The sequence below is a fragment of the Aulostomus chinensis genome, chromosome 6, assembly GCF_037954235.1.
Source record: "Aulostomus chinensis isolate RoL2024-O1b breed Wild chromosome 6, RoL_Achi_v1.0, whole genome shotgun sequence".
NCBI classification, from domain to species: domain Eukaryota; kingdom Metazoa; phylum Chordata; class Actinopteri; order Syngnathiformes; family Aulostomidae; genus Aulostomus; species Aulostomus chinensis.
This window is the reverse complement of record NC_141325.1, coordinates 19,312,476-19,335,213: the sequence shown is the minus strand read 5'-3', so window position 1 is coordinate 19,335,213 and position 22,738 is coordinate 19,312,476. Positions and strand designations below refer to the sequence as shown.

General features: G+C 41.2%; 1 protein-coding gene and 1 pseudogene across 1 annotated transcript; one reads left to right on the top strand and one right to left on the bottom strand.

The window, feature by feature from the left end:
* Nucleotides 1-591: 591 nt before the first annotated feature.
* On the top strand, nt 592-4,289 carry LOC147260387 (intraflagellar transport protein 20 homolog pseudogene; annotated as a pseudogene).
* Nucleotides 4,290-6,241: 1,952 nt separating this feature from the next.
* On the bottom strand, nt 6,242-18,826 carry LOC147260386 (arrestin domain-containing protein 1-like). Its single transcript, XM_086205424.1, has 3 exons — nt 18,614-18,826; nt 8,105-8,215; nt 6,242-6,396 (listed from the first exon to the last, which is right to left on the bottom strand). Exons 1-3 carry the CDS (start codon nt 18,729-18,731, stop codon nt 6,257-6,259), a joined length of 369 nt encoding a protein of 122 aa, XP_086061550.1. The 5' UTR covers nt 18,732-18,826; the 3' UTR covers nt 6,242-6,256.
* Between the last annotated feature and the right edge of the window lie 3,912 nt (nt 18,827-22,738).

Below are 22,738 nucleotides of genomic sequence, written 5' to 3'. Positions count from 1 at the left end.
AGTGTTGTTTATCATCATGTTCATACATCTTAACCACTTCTAATGACAAAAACAACGAGTCGCTACGCGTGTTTGAGGTTTTACGACGACGGTGGAAAAGTGTTCGCTCCTCCTTTACTGAACGGTCAAAGTGATACAGAGCAGTTTTCCTCACTAAACCTGCGCAAGGATCACTACGTCATCAGCTTGTACCACTGCTAGCGCTCTGAAAGAAATCAACTTTTTTGTTGACATGTCTGTTTGCTGAAGATCTTCCATAAAGTGGCTGTGAAATGAAGGAACTGACTTCGGCTACACCTAAAAAGTCAAACTTAAGTGCCAGGTCAGATATCCAGTCCACCACTGGTAATTGGTCATCATCCAAATGTCCAAGTGTTGGACTCAACAGTCTATTGAAGTTGCCACCAATGCACAGTCACAAGAGAGGGCCAGTTCTGCTCAAAAATGGGTAGGCTTCTGATTACATACACAAAACATTTCCTTGTAGTGAACAGGGAGACATTTGTATAAGAATTTAATAGGAAGCTTCAAACTTGCTTGACTGCAGATGAACCCACATACATGGGAGTGGTTGGCATAGTATACTAATCATAGGCCACATCATACAATGAATCAAGCAACATCAAGCCTGTGGGCATAAACAAAATAGATGACAGGCTTTTAGAGCGTTATGAGGACCATAGGGTACATTCACTGGTCCAGTGATTAAATAATATCAATGCATTTGCAAAATGTAATTGTAATTGTGTGCTTGTAGTTTGTTTCTCTCCTTGCATTTTATATCTCTGGCAGAGTATAGCCAGACTTTCGCAGGGTAACTATTGAGAGATCGCTGTGATGATTCTGATTGGCTGTCAAAATGACAGTCAGGATGGTGGATAGCGTTGATCCTCTGTGACATCATCAATGTGGCTGTCATCATCACTGACAGTGATCAGAAAGCTCTGATGTTCAGTGAGTTCACTCAACCCGACATGGTGCTATAAGAGGAGTGGTTCTGCTAATGGTCCAAGAGCAGAACGACAGTGATACAATGGCATTTCATAAACTGTTTGGACCCTTGCTGACTTCTCAACGTGTTCCCGTTTCACCTGCCATGGCAACAGGCACATCAGCAAAGGAATGGTTTTATATTGACAAGCTCAGACATCTGAGGATACTGGAGCCAGAAATCAGGCAAAAACCCTCAGAGCTCATGGTCAAGTGCAAAGAATTCCTTGACAAAATGAAGCAGTTTGAGCAGACAGAGGGAGGTCTGACTGAGCGGCTAGAAGAGCTGGGAAAAGAGGTGGAGAAAGAAAAGTTGAAGGCCATCGGAGCAAGAAACCTGCTGGAGTTGGTGGCAAACCAAAGGGAGACACAACGCCGGCAGCTTCAGGCTAAAATCTCAGAGAAGAGGATGCAGCTGAAGAGGCTCAGGATTGAGCAGGAAATCTTGTCTGAAGTGGAGGCTAAACAGAAATCCTTCATTCACCACTTCACTCTGCAGAGGTGAAGATGTGACACAGACCGGCAGGAACATACGTCCATGAGCAGTTCCTCTCCTAAACTTGTCCTCCTCCTGGAGACCCGTCAAGTTGACCCCAGCCTGCTCCAGTTCCCCATGACCCTTACACAGGACAAGCAGTAGCCTGTAGACCAGGGGTCACCAATGGGAGGACTGCTGTCCGTGACCCAGAAGCCGCCCCATACAGACCAGGACCTCCAGCGAAAAGCGAAGGTTATGATTTAAAACTGTGCATTTGTTTTCAGTCAAGAAGACCTGAAGCACAGACGAATCCTGTTGGAAAAGCACCAAAAGCTTTGGTTCAAGCCAGGAGGAGGTACTTCCTCTACCGCTTCTCTCCTCGGAGGACCCACCCTGCTCAAGCCATGAGGAGGAGTCGGTTCTCCCTCTACGCCCACTTACTGAGGAGGACCCACCCTGTTCAAGCCAGGAGGAGGAGCCTCTACTTCCTCCATGCCCACCTACCAAGGAGGACCCGCCCTGCCAAGCTTCACCCATAGCACCCTCCTCTCTGGGCACACTATCCCCCTCCTCCCCCCTCGTGGATTTTCCAACCGAACTGAAAGAACTGGAGAATGCTGGAGTGGGACTTCGCAGCACGCCTCTCCACCACTCCCGCCACAGGACCGTCTTTTCCCCCCAAAACCCCCCTTATCGTCAAAAATCCCCCAAACAGCACCGTGCCCCTCCTCCTCCACCACGACGAGGGATACTACAACAGCATCCTCTCCCTCAACCTGATAAGAGCACAGGACACACAGTGAGGAACGCCACGTTCTCAACAAGCTCTTGCTGATATGTTTTGGGTCCAGGCAAGGATAATCACAGTTTTATCTTTTCCCAGGATAGCCTGCAGCCCGATGTGGTAACGTCATCAATCCCAGTCTTGATAAGTAATAGACACACTAATCTGCCTAGAAACAGAAGGCACCCAACAAGAACTTATCAAATTTAGCCTCCATCCCTCGTCAGCCTATCATGAAAAATAGTACAGATAATTTCTCTAGCACACTACATTCAGCTCTTTTAAATGTCAGATCTTTAGCTGGAAAAACATTCTTTATCAACGATTTTATCATCAAGTACAATCTTAACTTAATGTTTTTAACTGAAACCTGGACAACAGTGCAACCGTTCTTATTGAGTCAACCCCCCTAAGTTCAGTTTTATGAGTGAAACGAGGAAGCATAAAAAAGGAGGGGGAGTAGCTCTATTATTCAAGGACTCAATGCAATGTAAGCGGATGTATGATGGTAGTTTTGCCTCCTTCGAAAATGTGGCCCTTCAGTTGAAGTCTGCTATCAAAGCAATATTCCTGAACATCTACAGACCTCCTAAATACAGTGTGAACTTTTTTTAATGACTTTACTGAATTGCTGTCTATAATCTGTATTGACTTTGACTGTGTAGTGATTGTTGGTGATTTAACATTCATGTTGACAATCCCCAGGACAGAGGCACTAAAGAATTGTGCTGTCTCCTTGATAACTATGGTTTGACCCAACATGTCAGAGCCCACACGTAACAGAGGTCACACTCTAGACTTAATTATTTCCAAGGGCCTGAACATACCTACAGTTATGGTTACTGATGTTGCTATCTCTGATCACTCCTGTGTATTTTTTGAGAGTGCTATTTCTGTGCAAACTACTACTCAGACAGAGGTAATTACCAAGCGGCTTATCACTGACGACACTAGTGAAGTTTTTAATAAGAATTTTACTCCTCTGCCTGCTCTCTCACGGCTCTCAGTCAATGAGCTTGTAGAAGATTTTAGTTCTAGAATTAAAGCTGCAAGCAGCGTTGTTAGGGCCTGAGCCCCCGCGCGCCCGCGGCCGGGTCCCAAACGCCGGCCCCAATCCAACGGTGTGAGAACGAAATCGGTGCGACTTGTAGTTGAGGAGATAAAAGCCTGTTCGATCGAAGTGCGATGCTCAGTCTGAGTGCTGAGCTGAGAGCTGCCCTTCAAATAAACCCTCCCCCCTGCTCTATACCAGCTTTGTCAGACTGGAGAGCAGAGGAGGACTGAGACAGTTTAACTGTTTCAAAGCCTAATAACTCCTCAGATCCTGGCCCAAAGTGTCATCAAATAGCACAGTCTTGTAGGGATTTTTGTCAGGAATCCAACGGTGTGTTTCTCTAAGCTATGGGAGTTGTAGTTTAGATGTGATCAGTGATTGTTTGAGACTATGTACCCGAGAGGAGATCTGCTCCCCATTGACTTCCATTATAAGTGACAAAAGTGTCCCAACTTTGAGGGCTTATAAAATGGGAACCGGGTGGTTTATATTGTAGCCTTTCTTAACTTTTGATCCTTAAAGTGTCTTGAGTCATGTGTTCAATTTTGGAAGCCATCGCGTGAACGGTCTAGGAGGACATAGATTTTGTTTGGGGAGTGTTATCAACCAAAATTGGACCTTTGTGTCCAAATTGTGCAAATCTGGTTAGAGTTAGAGCAGTGTGTGGGATTTTTCGGTCTCAACGAGACGGTGTCTCTAGGACGTTCCTACGGTGTGTTATGGTGTTTTTTGTGTCTCTAGGTGGCGCTATTGAGTTTTTCCAGATTTTTTTTTCAGAATATCACATTTTTTTGCCATCGCCGACGTGTCTACTAAAATTCGCAAAATTCGGAGCATGTTTAGGGGGTCAAATTAAGGATAGAAGTGACGTTATAAGAAAGAATAATAAAGAAAGAAACAATTCCTTGCGAAACAGATCTTCTCTTGCCCCCCCATTGAAACCAATGTTATACCTCACCCCCTCTACCGTCCCCTGACCTGCCTGTGAAATTTGGTGTGATTTGGAGTTTGTTAGGGCCTGAGCCAGAAGGTACTTCAGACGTAGACCCTATTATGTTTCAAAGTCAGAGAGACACGAAGTCAGCGCTAAAAGCAGTAAAAACATACACTTAGGAGCATCACAGGCCTCTAAAAACATCATAGGGGGGTCCGGGGGGTCAGGGGGGGGTGAGGTCTCCCATTGAAACCAATGGTGGCAAAAATTTATCTGAAATTGTAATGTTTTTTTGGCTATTATTCTTTCTTTCTTCCGCTGCCACTTTAACGCTGAATTTGACCCCCTGAACATGCATGAAATTCGCTGAAATTTGGCATGCACGTCCAGTCCGGCGAAAAAATTTATATTTAAAAAAAAATTCACAAAAACTCAATAAAAAACTAAACAAAACACGTAACAAAAATGGAGCGCTTTAACTTCTTCCACGAATGTCCCACAGACATGGGACCAACACCATTGGACTCGTCTCATCAAGACGAAAAATTCATACGCTCTGACCCCTCACCTATCTACAACAGAATGTCCACAAATTGGACAAAACTGTCCAAAACAGGACAATTTTCACTGCCCGAACAAAATCTATCTCCTCCTAGGGCATGAATAGTATCGCTTCCAAACTTTCACTTATTACTCTCCCAACTGTGCTGATTAAAAGTTGAGAAAGGTTTTTATATGAATTGCTCGGTTTCCGTTTTATAAGCCGTCAAAGTCGAGGAGACACGTTTTATGTTAAAATGGAAGTCAATGGGAAGCCGTGTCCTCTCATGGTACATACTCTCAAACAAATGCTTCTCACGTCTACACTACAACTCACACAGCTTCACAAAACACACCAATGGATTTCTCAGAAAAAACCCTACAAAAATATGGTATTATATTGCACTTTTAAGTAACATATACAGAGTTATTTGATTTTCACACACTAAAAATGTCCTTTTTTCATCTGCTCTCCACTCTGGCACAGATGTCAGAGATTTGTTTACTGTTGTCATGGAAACCACAATTGGAGCTTCTCTGCCCTCATGTATATACTCTCAAACAAACATCTCTAGCTTCTAATCTAAAACACTCACACCTTCAAAAAACACACCATTGAATTCCTGACAAAAAACTCTACGAAAAGATGTCTTTACATTCAACTTTTGACCAATACATGCTGAGTTATGACCGTTTTGCACAGTAAAACTGCCAAATCCTCCTCTGCTCTCCACTCTGACACAGATGACAGAGAGCGAACAGAGAAGGGAGGGGCTCTTAAAGGGCCAGCTCTCAGCTCTGCACTCATACTGTGCATCACACTGAGGCTCGTATCTCCTAAACTACAAGGCCTAGGGATTTGCCGATTACACTGTTGGATTTGGGCCGGCGTTTGGCACCCAACCGCGGGCGCGTGGAGGCTCAGGCCCAAACAACACTGCTTGCAGCTTTAATTTAGTGTGATTTTTTAGAGTTTTTAGTGTTTGAGTGTGCTTACAAACACCATAGGGTCTTCGCCTGAAGTACGTTCTGGCTCAGGCCCTAATAATGTAAAGAAAGACAGATAGAGATAGGCCAGAGAGGAACAGAGATAAAGAGAGAAAGAAAGGGGGAGAGAATGATGGACAGACAAGCACGTGAACAGGTTGGAAGTATTTGTATTTACTTCAAGAAATACTGGAAAATAACCTGACATTTTGAAATCAATCAAAGACAGCTGAAAAATAATGTAAGGGCCTAAAAGATGTCAGCATTAGATATAAGGGATAAGAAAGGATAAACATTTTATTCATCCCATAGTGGGGAAATTGGCACTGTTACAGCAGCAGAAAAAGTACAGAGCAATAAATAGCACTATCATAAACAACAATCAACTACAATTAATTAATTTCTTATATAATTTTGGAAAGGAGCTAGTATTTATTAAATTCTGGAAATGCTGCATTCTCACACAGCATTCTGGTACCATTGAGTTGCCTACATTAAGCGTTTGTGAAGCTCAACATCTACATAACAATTGCTTCGCTTTGAAGTGAGTATTCCTGCAGGTAAATAGTTTCTCCTACCTGGAATGAGAAACTTGAAGGGAAAAGTGTGTTGTCCTTGTTTCAGAGTTCCTGCACAGGACACATAGCACAGATCAGCATCAGTCAGTGTTAAGATTAATAATGGCTCTACAGCAGTAGTTCCCAAACTCGTGGGGGCATGTGAAAAATTAGCTGAGGGGGACACAGATGGGCAGGCTCCGATGGGTGCAGGGGGCAAAAATAACGCAATTAGTAAATCACAAAAGTAAAAGTTTTACAAATAATAATAATTAGATTACATCTAAACAAAACTGCTGGAGTGCTGTTCAATTTCTGAGCACTGACACTCCCTTCTCGCCCTCTGTACTTACAACTTACCCTGCAGGACACATTAAACATCTGTACTTGAGACATGCGGTCACACTATTCCCACTTCATAACTAGATCAACTGTGCAATCTACACTTATTTTTTCAACATTAAAATCGTAGACTAAGACTTAAAGAGGTAACTAAATGTGATTTAAAACAATCTACTGCTCAGGAAGTACTGCTACTTTCTCCATTAATTATTGGAATGGAGTCATTTGAAAAACAAGTGTGGATCATATTCACAACTGAGAAAAAATGTTAATTAACTTTAGTGGTGTTTTTTTTAATTATTTAAAAATGTTAAATCCATATAGATGACTTAACATAACAGTTCTATAAAGTTAGGTAGCCCGAAAATATTTACAGTTAACTGGGGGGGGGGCTTAATTGAAGCCAACAATGAGAGCAAACCTATGACTTTTTGTCAGAACTGTTACGCACTGCACCTGTAAAAATGTTAAATGAAAAAAAAATTATACAAAATTTGGACTGACGAACAACGGTGTTGCCTGATTGAGAAACAAATTGCACTACTTAAAATTGAATATAGTAAATTCTTTTATGTAGAAAAATTCATACAAAGCTATTGCAAATACATAAATTAAGCACCAGGCAACAAAAATGACAAAATGCACCAACAGCATATTCCTTTCAGTCAATTATTTGCAAGATTACTAAATTGTCATCTGGCATGAAAATTATGTTACAAAAAAACCATCCGGTATCACAAACATTCAATCAGAAACCAAAAACATGCTGCAGCTGATTTGACATAAACTAAATTCAGAAAAAAGCATTTGAAGAGCTGTTTAATTGTCATCTTGGGGACGAATCTGACAAAAATCTACATCCTGATCATTATTTCAGCATCATTCCATGGAATTCACAGAGTTGTGTGCGGCTCCAAATTAGGTCATTGTGAATTCCATAGAATGATGCCGAAATAACAACCATGATATAGGCACAATGATTGTTGGACCTCTAACATATCTGAGATCTGTAGAGGGTAGCAAAATGGGTATTTCTGCTATTGTTGATGATACAAAGTGAAATAACTATTGTTGGCATCTACATGGAGGTAAAAATCTGATCTTCCAAACAAAAAACAAGTAACGTTGTGAGTAATCACAAAAGTACCATACACTACCTGACAAAGGCACTATTCCACAACAAACTCTGTAATCATACAACTATCTATATGACACTAGTTTGTCAATCACAAGTCATTAACATAGGACACATCTATACTTGCCATCTAACAGGATTTGAGAGGAGCTTAAGCCCCACACACAGTCACTGTTGACCCATGATCTGATGCAATTAATAGTGTGTAGTGTAATGTAGAGTTTGGTGATTTAGTTGTTTATCTGAATACAAACTTTTGGAAGGTTGAGTGGAATCTATAAGCGAGATCAAAGAGCATCTTACCTTTGTCAGTCACAGATAGAGTGCTGCTGAAATATTGTTCCTCCATGGTCCATGCCGTGTCATTGGCTTTGCTGGTGATACCACAGAAACCATTGCAGTTCACCTTGATAGCTGCAGAAAAAAAAAGCAGAGACACTGAATCAGCCATTTAAAAATTTAGTCGATGTCATTTCAAGAGCAGTGATTTTATAATGTCATGTTAAGGTGTTAGAGGAAATTCTTGTGTTTCAAACTACACTGAATAGAAGTTGCTAAACCAAATCAAAAATTTAAAAAAAGCCACTTGATGACAATGCACAGTCATTAAGTTTCATGGTGTTCAAGGACCTAATGAATCAACAAAAACTCATGACACTCTTTTTTGCAATCACGATTAGGCCTACACAATTAATCGTATTTTCATCATCGCGATGTGAACATGCGCGATAAACACATTGCAAAAGCTCCTCTGGAATGCGATTAATTTTGTTTTTATATGCCATGCTTTCACACTCATGCTGACATTTGGCCAATCAGATGCAGCCCTGGCCACACGGTCCATGCATGCACACCGTTTAGCCAATCAGATGACACCCATAGTTAGGCAGACAAGTCAAGACAATGGCGGAGGTCAGAGAGCAGAGCAGTGAAGTTGCAGAGGAAACGCTTGTGGCTAAGAAAAATAGCACCTCTGCAATTTGGCAGTACTTTGGATACAAGAAAGAAGAGGTTTTGCTGACTCAGGTTCTGTGCAGGACCTGCAGTGCAGTAGAAGCAACATCTAGAGATAACACCACCAACCTCCATCATCACCTGCTGCACCACCAGAAGAGCTGCACGAACAATTTAAGGCCATTTATGCACGTACACACACAGACATGTGCGCGCACAAACACACGTGCACTGCCAATGATATTGATGGATTGATTTTTGGTTTTGAGCTCATCCTTCAAATTAAAATATTGATAAGTGTTACATATTATCCGTCCCATAAGCCATAATAATCCACGAATGACTTAATAGCCATTGTAACTTGCATGTAGTCTCTGAATTATTGTTAATTTTATCTATCTGCAATTAGTCTTTTTTTTATTTCAATAATATTACGATGTTTGTTTGTTTTTTCAGAAAATTCTCTTAAAGATGGCAGCTGCATTGCCCGTGCACTGAAACAGCACTGGTCAGAATCTCAAATGATCTTCTTATAGCTTCAGACAGAGGTCTCGTCTCTGTACTTGTACTTTTGGACCTCAGTGCTGCATTTGAGACCATCGACCACAGCATCCTGCTACAGAGACTAGACCATGATATTGGAATTAAAGGACCTGCCCTAAAATGGTTGAAGTCCTACTTATCTGACAGGTTTCAGTTTGTTCATGTTAATAATGACCATTCGGAGTATAGCAGAGTTACATATGGTGTATCACAGGGTGCAGTTTTAGGACCGATTCTCTTCATTCTTTACACGCTCCCATGAGGTGACTTAATCCGGAAGCACTCGATCAACTTCAAGCCAGTTTACTAATCTGCAAGACTGCCTGAAAAACATTAAATCCTGGATGTCTTCTAACTTCTTACGACTGAATTCAGATAAAACTGAGGTCATCGTGTTTGGACCTAAACACCTCAGGGACACGCTCTCGAATCGGATCACTACTCTAGATGGCATCACCCTGACTCCCGAGTACAACTATACTTGGGGTCATTTTTGACCAGGACCTTTCCTTCAGTTCCCACATAAAGCATGTGACTAGGACCGCCTTCTTCCATCTGCGCAGTATCGCGAAGATTAGGAATATCCTTTCCCAGAGTGATGCTGAGAAACTGGTGCATGCATTTATCACTTCTAGGCTGGACTACTGCAACTCTCTCCTGTCAGGATGTCCTAAATACTCTCTAAAGAGTCTCCAGCTGGTCCAGAACGCTGCAGCGAGGGTTTTGATGGGAGTTAAGAAGAGAGAACACATCTCTCCCACTTTAGCTTCTCTCCACTGGCTTCCTGAAGGATCTAGAATCAACTTCAAAATCCTTCTGCTGACTTATAAGGCTCTCAATGATAAAGCTCCATCCTACTTGAAAGAACTCATTAGTCCCTACTGTCCTACCAGAGCACTCCGCTCCCAGAATGCAGGTCTTTTAGTGATTCCCAGTATTTCTAACAACAGACAGAGGTAGAGCCTTCAGTTACTGAGCTCTTTTACTGTGGAACCAGCTCTCTCCATGGTTCAGAGAGGCAGACACTCTGACTACTTTTAAGTCCAGGTTTAAGACTTTCCTTTATGACAGAGCTTTCAGTTAGGACTGGTTCAGGTAGCTCTGAACCATTGATAGCTATGCTGCTACAGGCTTAGACTGCTGGGGGACACATCAGGTTACATGGAGCCCTCTCTTCTCCTCTCCTCTCCCCCCCTCCCCTCCTCTCTCCTCCTGTCCTCTTCACACATTTTGGAATTGTCATTACCATTACTTGTTGCACTTTGTAGTTTGGCCTTGGAGCTCTGGTGGATCTGTGGAAACACAGAGACTGCGAGACACCATCTTTCTGCTCCAATTGTTGCCTGCATAACCCCCCCCCCCCTTTTTTTAATCCCCTGCTGTTACACCGGCCCACACTCCCCTTCCATGAACCAGTCTGCCATCCAGTCCCCCATCAAGCTGGCTTGCTCTCCCTGCCTCCCCTACCAGAAGCTTCCTTCTTCAACTGTTCTTAACATTTCTATGTTTCCCACATTCTGTATTGTAAACTGTTTTCTTCTCTGTAACAACATCTACAGCACGTCTGTCCGTCCTGGGTGAGGGATCCCTCCTCTGTTGCTCACCCTGAGGTTTCTCAGATTTTTCCCTGTTAAAAGGGTTTTCTATGGGGTTTTTCCTCAGTCGATGTGAGGGTCTAAGGGCAGAGGATGTTGTTATGATGCCATATGAAGCCCTTTGAGACAAACTGTTGGTGAAAACGGGCTCTACAAATAAGATTGCCTTGCCTTGCCTTGCCCTGGTGACCATGTCAAAGTATCTTTGAGCAAGATACAGAGTCCCTAATTGCTCTGTAGGGTTTACTTGGATTGTTTAAGGCAGTGGTCCCCAAACTACGGCCCGCCTCCACATTTGGCCCAGCCCCCTGGAAAATACCAGAGATGCATTTTGATTTTTTTTCCATGTGTATTTGTATTTGATAATAAAATTGATAACTAGCTATAAACTATTTTCATTATTAACTATTAAGGTGTGTTCACTAGGGCTGCAACGACTAGTCAACGTTGTCGACAAAAAAAAATCGATAGAGTAGAATAGAAATAGTAGACAATGAATTCCATTGTCGACTATTGTCGCCACACGCGTTTTTCCAGAGTGAGGCATCTCTCTTGATTATAATCTCTGCCGAGAGTTGCTCATGCGCAGTGGCGTCTCTGTCTCTAAGCGGTAATATACAGGAACGCGGCGTCAACATCAGGTACGCCTACTAAAACTTCGAAAGTTTGGTGGCATTTTAGCCTGGATACGGCGGATAAAAAGACTACTTGTAGAGGTTGCAAAGCAGACCGTGCGTATCATGGCGGTGATGCAGGAACATTTAAAGAAGCCCTCGGGCAGTTGAACGAAACAGAGTCTGACTCGCCTCCGAGATTCAAGTAACATTCAAGCCAATACGGTTTTTATGACATTCATTGTACATTTTATAAGCGTGTTTTCACTATAAAAGAGAGCTTGAGCGTTATGCCAGACTGTGCCTGACAAACGTATGTTAAATTAATGAATGTTCACTAAAAGATGTATTTTTCATTGTACGCATCTTTCTTGTTTATTATCGTTTGCCACATAATTAAATCAACTTCATGCTAAATTTAAGAAAAAATAACAATTATCCGATTAGTCGACTAATCGTTTCAATAGTTGGTGACTAGTTGACGATTAAAATAGTCGTTAGTTGCAGTCCTAATGTTCACACTAATTTTCACGTCACTTTATTCGTGCGAATTTGATCGCTGGATCAATGTGTTTATATTCGTGAATAAAGCGACGCGAAAATTCACATTGCCGTTTGGTGTGAACACAGTCAGTTAGTAACTATTTCAAACACGCATAGAACGTGACACTCTATTCCACCCTTCTGCATTCTGTGCCCCTATCTGGCAACCCCCAGAAAAAAATCCTAGACCCGAACCCAGAGAGGGTTATTTGGTTGTGTGGCTTTCTGGAAAACAATACATTTTTACGTTTAGGCAACCCAATGATCGCCACACTTATTCTGTTAGAAACTGACCCCCATCAGAGAAGGTGAAAGTTATGTGGCCCTCACAGAAAAATGTTTGGGGACCCCTGGTTTAAGGTGTAGTAACTTGATAAGCTGATGATGATGGTGTATCACTTGGGTGTTTTATACAGTTGTTACTCTGGGTACCAGTCCATTTTTGTATCATCCAACAAGAAACGATCAGTCTCAGATTATAGTTTATCAATGAGTTCTTTGCGGAGCTGTGGCTTGCATGCAAATATATAAAAATGGGTTAGGACACTTCTTGGAATTTTAAGAGGATTCTAATACATATCCAAAAATATTTGAGACTAATTATTCCAGCAAAGCAATGAAGGCACAGGTGGAGTATCAAACATGAACTGTTAGATTTATCCAAGCTTCAATTGGACGGCAAAGGTAGCAGGTAAAAAGTTGTGTAGGATGGACGATGGTGACCTACAAACGAATGAAGCCTACTGAACCGAGGGCTGACCACACTCTGTGGGGTCAGGCAGAGTTTGGGAGTGAGAGAGATTGAGGCCTGAATAGATGCAGCACTGGTCTTTGTTATTGCAACAGTGCAAAAACCTACTTAATTGGCTTCCGTTCTCAGCTGGATGGCTTCCATCAATGTACGATAGCTCTCCAGCAAACTGGTGGGAAGACGGCCTCCAAGCCTCCACCTCAACGACCGTGGCTCCCGCAGGGATTCGCTGGATGGAGAAGGGAAGTGTGTTGATTCACTACCGTCCAGTCTCAGGCTGCTGGCTGCCTCGACACGATGCAGGTACAAGGTGGCTTCTCTCCGCTGCTCAGGATGGAGATGCAAGGCTCATGGGAGGTCAACTAGTCTTGTGACCGTGAACCGCGATGAATGACGAATTACAAAAATAGGAAATATCAACACTGTAGGTGTGACACGGAACGATGCCTTCGCGAACTTAGATGAAAAAGAGGCACGTTCGACTCTGCGCACAAAACACTGCCACTCGTGGAATTATTGAAGGAGACATAAGGGTTTGTCTAAAGAACAAAGACCAAACCCATGAAGAAGATGGTCACAGAAGGAAGGAGGTGAAGTAGCCACTCTAAGAAAAAGCAAGAAGCGTGGAAAAAAGAAGAGGAGTGAAGAGAGCGAATGGCGGATGGTGTTGCAACTATTATAGTAAACTGGTCTGCCTTGGGGGAGTGACCTTTGACAATTGTGGGGCTGCTGGCCAATCAGCACACTTTGCCGTCCAATATTTCTCAGATATTACTGTATTAAACTGGTTAAACAGAGAGCAATCATGCATCACACAGATAGAGCTAGAGAATAAGATTGCTAAGAGTTAAGACAATAACAGTGAGAAGCAAGGAACATAACTACAGAGTGAAATTTTTTTTTGTTCCAAGTATTTTTATTGTTTTCTTTAGGTTATACAAAACAGAAATTTACATACAATTTGACATATTTTAGGAAAATCCCACCCAATCCCGAACTATCCACTGCACCATTAGAGCTTTACAGTATGATATAATACAGCATAATTTACGAATGATAAATTATTTATAAACATAAAACCACAAATAAGGTATAAAAGGAAGAGAGAAAAAGGAATAAAGGAGTTCAAAGGCAAAAAATACATAGCAAATGAATACATTTACTAATAAAATAAGTAAACAAAAAATAAATAAATGGAAAAAAAGGTAAGATAATAAATAACATTATTTATTAACATTCAAGAAAAGCAAAGAACAAATTGTTAGGGGGTAGCAGAGTTTATATTTATATATCTGTGGCGTCTATCTTCTCTATATGATCCAGAACTGGTTGCCAGGTGATATAGAAGTCAGAGACACAGCCTCTTGTAGTGTAACGGATTTTTTCTAAAGTCAAATGATGAAGAAGATCCCTGATCCAGAGTCTAAAGGTTGGTGGCAGTTTGTCTTTCCATTTAAGAAGTATAAGTCTCCTTGCCAGCAGTGTGGCAAAAGCTATCATATTTTGGCTACTTTTGTTAAGGCGCAAGTCTTGGGGTATAGTGCCAAATATGGCTATTATGGCCAGAGGTTCGATAGATATTTCCAAAATATCCGAAAATAATTTAAATATAGCTTGCCAAATATCTATTAGTTTTGGACAGAGCCAAAACATATGTGATATGGTTGCTGGTGTTATTCCACAGCGGTCACAGTTAGGGTCAATATTTGGCGTAAATTTGGCCAGTCTTGTTTTGGACCAATGCAATCTATGTACAATTTTAAATTGTGTTACTTTATGTCTTAAACATATTGAGGATGAGTGTATTTTGTCTAATACAGCTTCCCACATGTCCTCTGTAAGTTCTGTGCCTAGTTCTTCTTCCCATTGTCTTTTTAAATGTGACAGAGGTTCTGAATTATAAGAATTGAATAGGGTGTATATTCTGCCAATAATCTTTTTAGCGGAGGAATGAAGTTCTAGAACGGAGTTCAGGAGAGAGGTGGGTGGTAATGATGGGAAGTGAGCTGAGTGTGAGGAAACAAAGCTGCGAAGCTGCAAGTACCTGAAGAATTGAGAGTTAGGTAGATTAAACTTTAATTTCAGCTGTTCAAATGAAGCAAAATGACCATCAACATATAAATCTTTAAGTAAAACTAATCCATTCTTAGTCAAAATATTGAAAGAACCATCAATCAGAGAGGGTGTAAACATAACATTTTTTGCAATAGGGGCATGAATTGGTAAGTTATTGAGTGAGAAGGTCCATCTGAACTGTGCCCAAATCTTTAATGATTGTTTAATCACTGGGTTCATAGGAAATTTGGATACAGGACAGGGCAATGGAAGATTGGAACATAGTAAAGATCTTAAAGATATGGGTCCACATGCAAGGTCCTCCAGTTGTAGCCATTTTGGGCCACAATCTCTTGGGTTAAACCAATACAACATAACCCGTATATTAGCTGCCCAATAATAATGTTGAAAGTTAGGCAAGGATAGTCCTCCATGCTCAAGAGTGAAATATTTTTAACATGTCCATACACATAAGTGTGTGTGTGTGTGTGTGTGTGTGTGTGTGTGTGTGTGTGTGTGTGTGTGTGTGTGTGTGATTGAAGTCAAACGAGGAGACTTCAGTTACAAGGCAGCATTACTTTATACACAGAGTCCAGGTTTCCTCCATGGACGCTGATAAATTCCTACTCTTGTACTTCATTTAGCAGTGATACAGAACCCTTCAATCACATGAAAATTCTTATTGACTTAAGACATGTACATCCCAAGAAAGAGGGTGAATCCTCACATGATCAAACAATGCATCCTCAGTTCATAATATCAGGTCTCTTCCGCAAGGCAAATGTTTATTACACCCTGCGGGGGTCGAGGTCGCAGAGAGGTAAGAGACCCCCCATTTGGCTAGCACTCCTGACTAGAGTTACAACTTCCTTGGTCAGGGTGAACAGGAGATGACTGGAAATCTTGATTAAGAGGGAAGTAGATGATCTTGGTTCTTAAGGGTTAATTATCATTATTCCAAAAAAAAAAAAAGGTCAAGAGGAAGTTGTTCTGCTCTTCTTTCCAGATTAAGTGTTCTGAGGGGGGTTCCTCCAGTAAGGAGTGTGAGGAAGGAAAAGGGGGCTAGTCCACTACAAAGGGTAGGGGGGAGATGCTGGGTCTGACAGTTCCTGTGAGCTGGTCTAGGAACCTTCCCTTTCTTTTGGCCAGAGCCATTCATGTTAGTTGGTGGTAGTTTCTGTTGGGGATTTGTGGTTGTGTTGTGTTTGGTTTACTTCTGTTCAATAAATTCACTTTTGGTTAAACACTACTGGTCCCACACAGTTTATGTTCAGCCCTTTTTCCCGAGCCACTTAAAGGTAACGACTGAGAATGATCACCATGACGTACACTACTTGCATGGTTGCTCATGCCTCATGTGATTCAGTATGCTGGTATCAACAATGAACAGAGTGATAAACTGGCACAAAAAAGGATTTCAAATCCACAAGACATTGACTGTCCACATGGATTTATTATGTGAAGACTCAAAGATCACTGACATCTCAGGGTGGATTATAGAAACTTCTGTCAAGTGATTATGGAATCATACAACTGCTTGTTGAGCACACCACCAGAGATCAACTGTCCACACTTGTGACAGTCTGACTCCTACCGACAACAAATTGTTTCCCAAAACCTGAAACCTTATTCAATAGCCCTCAAACAGTTCTTTCACAACTTCATGTCAGAGGGGAACCACAATCATTTTAAAAATAAGCTAATTATTTGTCTATCAAGGCCCCGCCCAATGACTCAAGCTGTAGCATGGCAAGTTTGTCTGACAAGCTTTAACTGAACAGGAATACCATCAGATCGGATCCCAGAAACGATCTGACAGAAACTCCCTGACAAACACAAGCTGTTCTCAACAGCCTGATGAGGCAGCAGCTTGTGCTCTTGCTCACCCAATCACAAGTGGACAGATGTCCTTACAGAGCTGGGCATCATTTTCTTTGAAACATGACTATAAGGCCTTGTTGGAGGTCATATTACCTCAATAAAATCTAAGCACCTGCACCTGCTGCATGACTCACAAGATCTGGAGCCATTTTCCCAGTTGCATCTCTCCTGTGTCCTGATCCACAAAATGCTTGCTGAATCTTGAGAAAAGAACAAGCACAGCTATGACTACTGGGTCTGTATAATTAAATTGTGTGCAGGAAAGGTGACAACAATGGAGTATGGACAGAGGTTTCTCTGAGTGAATAATGGCAGAAATCGTGAGAGAGCAAAAAAGCAGCTCTGTCCTGCACCTAGTGCTTAACATTTTGTATGTATGTAATGCTGTTTTTGTAATTTCTCATCAAAATTTAGTTTTTTGTAAATCCCAAAGTTTACTGGGTTTTTGTTTATAAATGAGGCCATTGTTCTTTCAAACTCCTGAACCACAGATGGTCTTTTAGTAAGTGGAGGGCAGGAACTAATCTTTAAGTCCAAAAGATGCAAATATAATGTATTGACTCCATATTGGCCGAGGATGCAAAAAAGTACATAGTACAAGCACAGTTGGTGCCAGCTGATCAAGAGCAAACACCGAGAAGCCCAAGGCTGTATTTCACCAAAGAACAAACCCTAGTCCAGGGTTAATTATAAGAATACAAATTCTTCCAATACAGGCTGGAGGAGTAACAGCCAAAACCAGAATTCATTGTTTTCTCCAGAGTAATTGAGCATCTGGAAAACAGCGGCTGAGTATCTTATATTAAATTACTATATTTTTAATTATATTACCCTATATTAGAATTTATTTTCCATTTTACCTCATCTTTATCCTTACCTTTATCTTATGACACGTAGTTTTAACAGGTTTCTTTGGTGTATATTGATTTCTTGTAACATCTAACCTGAAAAATTTTACCTTGCTGTGAATTACCTTGAGATTTTGTTGCACTGGGAAGTGTGCTTATAGACTAAATAATACACAATATAATTAAAGACTGACAGTCTCCTCAATAGAAAGCTGAGATGAGATTAACATTACTCTGTTAAGCATCTGCTATATGTCCACGACACTGAAGTCAGCTTCCGATTCGGCACTTAAGGGGAAAGTTAAGGGGAAATTAATGTAATGTGTACGGCGACTGTTTAAGCACTGACGGGTTTTTTTTTGACATTTTGGACAGAGGAATATCCACCTTGGCATTTACACAAATAGAATAAAAGTTTCACAAATACATTTGTGAGTGTCAGGCAAAGTTAATATCTTACCCAAAAGGTCTAAAATGATTTCACATCAAAAAGTGTCAAAACAACAACAAAAGACAATAAGTGCATGAACAGTCGCCATACACGTTACGTTGATTTCCCCTCAACTTTCCCTTAAGTGACGAATCGGAAGCTAACTTCAGCGTCGTTATATGTTCCAGTTATTACACTGCAAATATTCAGATGAAATATTTAACAATTTCAATCAATTACATGATTTTGCTTAACATTTACCAATGTCAATGTTACAGGTCATCAGCAAAATTAAAAATCGTATTCAGACACTTAACATCTTTTCCTGGTGCTCACCAGACCTATTAATGAGGACCCGATTACGTATGTTTTTTTTTGTTTTTTATCTCATTTATCAGATTGCGCATTTTAATTGTATTGTAGTTTTTCAACAATTCTGGAAAAATGTCTTTCTTGCCTTATTTTTGAATACTTTTAATACATAAACTCCGTCAAGCCGAGTGGGCGCTTCAACCCATTCCACACTGAGCATCAACGACAATCAAGATGGCTTCTCAACTTGCTCATTTCCGTGATGAAGTGGCTGAGGGGCTCTTACCTTTGCAGAGCAGTGGTTGGCCCACCGTCACGCGTACGCTGCCACAGATCGACTCACCGGGACTGTAGACCACTTTATTGTGGTCAAAGGTGATATCAAACTCCTGAATTTTCCCCATAGTACTGCCGATCAAGCGCGAACACGACCAAGATCCTCACCTTAACGCCGAACACCTGTGAGCAAAAAGAACAACACGCCCATATCTCTTGTTCCCACCTATTCGTTGACGTCACAGCCTTGTCCGGAATGAGGACGGAAAACCCGTTTGTGATGCAGTCCAGAACCTGTCAATCAGCTTCTCACGCCTGGTTCAGGGGTTGGTGCAAAGATGTCATAAACTCCATAATCTCCTTCTGTTTAACCTCTTCCTCTACTATTACCACAAGAAGCGCCCTCCATAATTTATGGCGCATCTCTGGTATTTATTTATGTCTGCCCATTCATCTATGAAAAAAAGTTATTCTGAATTTCCCATGACAGAATAGATTCAACTTTTTCCGATCCATTTTCCCCTCAAAATGGCACTTTCTTTCTTTGAGCAGTTTTTTCCTTTAAATTTAAATAAAAAACAGTTTTACCATCAACTGTCAAATATTGTGAAGACATCTGTATCTAAAGCAGAAGCTGGCTTCCCCTGAGGGGACTACAGCCCAGTAAGTGGAGGGGAAAGAAAAATTGCCCTATTTCATAATAAGTTCTCAATGGTCATCTTAAAAACTACAGTCGTGTGTGTGTGTGTGTGTGTGGGGGGGGGGGGGTAATTGAGTCTACTTTCCAAGAATTAGAAAATAAAAACTTTGCTTGAAGTACCTTCAGGCTCAGGCCCTAATAAATGACTTAGAGGTTAAGTAAAAACTTAGGCTAGTTGGGCTCGATATAACCAATGCACAGTAGGCATCTAAACTGGAGGTAAATTTCTCTTACTTAGAAGACCTGTTGCCTAATGAGCTCTGCAGTCCTGATGAGGTCAAAGATGTTTTCATTCAAGTTTTATCTTAAATCTCATCACTAATTCTATTCTTATTAGTCTCTATCTTTTTTCCATTAAAAAATGAAAATATGTGGAATGACGGAAGCCCTAGGGAAACATATTGCATTCACCTGAGAAAGACAGACATTTTTAATTCAGAGAAAAATATTTTGACATTTTTTCGGAATTAATGAATCTTGTTAATTCAGAAAAACATGACTAAATTTCGTTTCCTCCACAAAAACATATCTCAATAATTCACAAAAACAGGGGAGAACAGTTTCTTTTTTTGCGTAAAAAATATATCTCATTAATTTTAGAAATACAGTGAGATTTTTTTACTCAATTTTAACAGAATACACTACTATGAAGATCTGGTGACTCAATTTCTACAGTTTAAATCTGTCCTCTTTTTCTGTATTGATCAGTTCAGAACTTGACGTGGAGCCTATCCCAGTGGCTTTCAGGTGAGAGGCAGGGTTCACCCTGGACAGGTCACCAGTCCATCACAGGGCCAACACATAGAGACAGACAACCATTCACACTCACAGTCACACCTACAGTCAATTTAGAGAATCCAATATAGTCCATTTGCATGTCTTTGGACTGTGGGAGGAAGCCGGAGTACCAGAGAGAACCCACACAGGCACGGGGAGAACATGCAGACTCCACACAGAAAGATCCTGTAACTGACAGTCTAGATCAGGGGTCAGCAACCCTTAACACTCAAAGAGCCATTTCGACCCGGTTTCAACGGAAAAGACAACACTGGGAGCCGCAAACACTTTTTATATTTAAAATAATACAATATATACACACACACACAATTTCCGTAATTTCCGGACTATAAGGCGCACCTGACTGGAAGCTGCACCAGCGAAATTTAGGTAAAAAACAAATGTGTATATATAGAAGCTGCACTGGACTATAAGCCGCAGGTGTTTTAATGTTTAATTACCATATGGAAGGGTTCGTGCACAGAGGGGCTTGTCAGGAAAGAGATGGCTGTTTGGGGAAGCTCCCGATTTGTCAACATTTCCTACAAACAACAAGTTGCATAAATGCATAACTTCTAATAATAGCAGGGAACATGTACCGTGTTGTGGAAACTGTACGGTATCACATGACACATCGCGTTTCAGACACACAAACTTTCACAGCATTCGAAACGTGTTTACTGTGTAGAAATAAACGGTGCGCTCTCAGTGCAGTACCATAAACAAAGCTTACAGCGCTGGACGAGGCTATGCCCCTTGAATAGGGCTGCAACTGACGACTATTTTAATAGTCGACTAGTCACCGACCATTGAAACGATTAGTCGACTAATCTGATAATTATTAATTTTTCTTAAATTTAGCATGAAGTTGATTTAATTATGTAGCAAATGATAATAAACACAAGAAAGATGGGTACAATGAAAAATACATCTTTTATTGAACATACTGCGGATTCATACAAAAATTAAATAAAAATGTCCTGTCTCAAACCAATTAGGCACAGTGCTCGGTCAGTAGAGACATAAATCCATAAATAAATAAACCTCTGTCCATTTTTATTTAGGGACAGGCAAATGAATAGTAAATCAAAATCTATTAAACATTTTTTATAGCAAAAATACGCTTATAAAATGTACACTGTGTGTCATAAAAACCGTACTGGCTTGAACGTTAATTGAATCTCACCGAGGCGAGTCAGACTCTGTTTCGTTCAACTGCCCGACGTGCTTCTTTAAATGTTCCTGCATCACCGAGGTGCTGCCATGACACCAAGGTCTGCTTTGCATACTTTCCAAGTAGTCTTTTTATTCGCCGTATCCAGGCTAAAATGCCACCAAACTTTAGAGGTTTTGGTAGGCGTACCTGATGTTGACGCCGCCATTTCTGTACGTTACCGCTCAGAGACAGAGACGCTACTGCGCATGCACGACTCTCGGCAGAGATTGTAAACAAGTGTGGGGCCTCACTCTGTTGGAAAAATGCGTGTGGCGACAATAGAATTTATTGTCCACTATTTCTATTCTCCATTTTTGTCGACAACGTCGGCTAATCGTTGCAGCCCTACGAATTAAGTGTTTTTTAAAAGCGCCTGTAACACAGCAGTAGGCCTAAAGGTGCAGTAACGTCTGTTTAAAATATAACCAGCCTACCAGAAACCGCCAGCCGCACCGTTGTATACACCGCAGCGTTCAAAGGGGGGGGGGAGTAGCGGCTTATAGTCCAGAATTATATATAATTTTATTTTAATATTTCGAGATCACAATAATCTTACAATTTACAACTACAATTAAACAAATGAACAAACACAAAGAAAATACTTTGTTCAGATATTGCGCAGTTTTGGTGTTGCTGGGCTTTCCGCACATGCCGGCTACCTGCTGACACATCGAGTGCTGTCAAACGTCTCTCAAGAAGGCGAAATTGCCGAAATTGCACAAGGAAGGAGAAAGAAGGTCAAAACTTTGACTTAATAAGAAGACACGATACACGTTTTTGAGACAAATAACATCCATTTCAATCGGACACTTATAATTTCTTTTCCCAAGCCACGCAGAGCCGCCACATAAGGATGAAAGAGCCGCATGCGGCTCCGGAGCCGTGGGTTGCCGACCCCTGGTCTAGATGAAGAACACAATGCTTGTGCCTGATCAGAGCTGAGATACCTCCCTTCCAACCCCAAGAGCTGCCAGCCAATCAAGAAGCCTCCTACCATCAAGCTCCAAGAGGCTTCATAACGCTTACTTTCTATGCCTGTTAAACTCAATGGAACTGTTAGCTTATTTTTTTCTTTTACCGTAATTACTACCTGCCACAGATGTTAAGTTCACATTAACTAACAACTAACAAGAGCAAAAGAGTGTCTGTTTGTTGTCTTTTGCATATTACGTCACATATCTCAAGTTTTACTGGGACTGCTTCCCTGCAAGTGGACTGTTTCCCTGCATTTGCCACACATCTATGACCAATAAATACAGAAAAAGGTTTCTGTGCTGGCCGGAACTATGTTTTGGTAGTAGATGGTGCTATTATTAGCTGTATTCTCATCTAATGCCTTGTGTTAGCAAATAGTAGTGTTTCGGCTGAGACAGGAAATATGAAGCGTTCAACATTTAGTTGTGGCAGACAGAGACAGAAGCAGTTTTTTTCTCACATGCCAA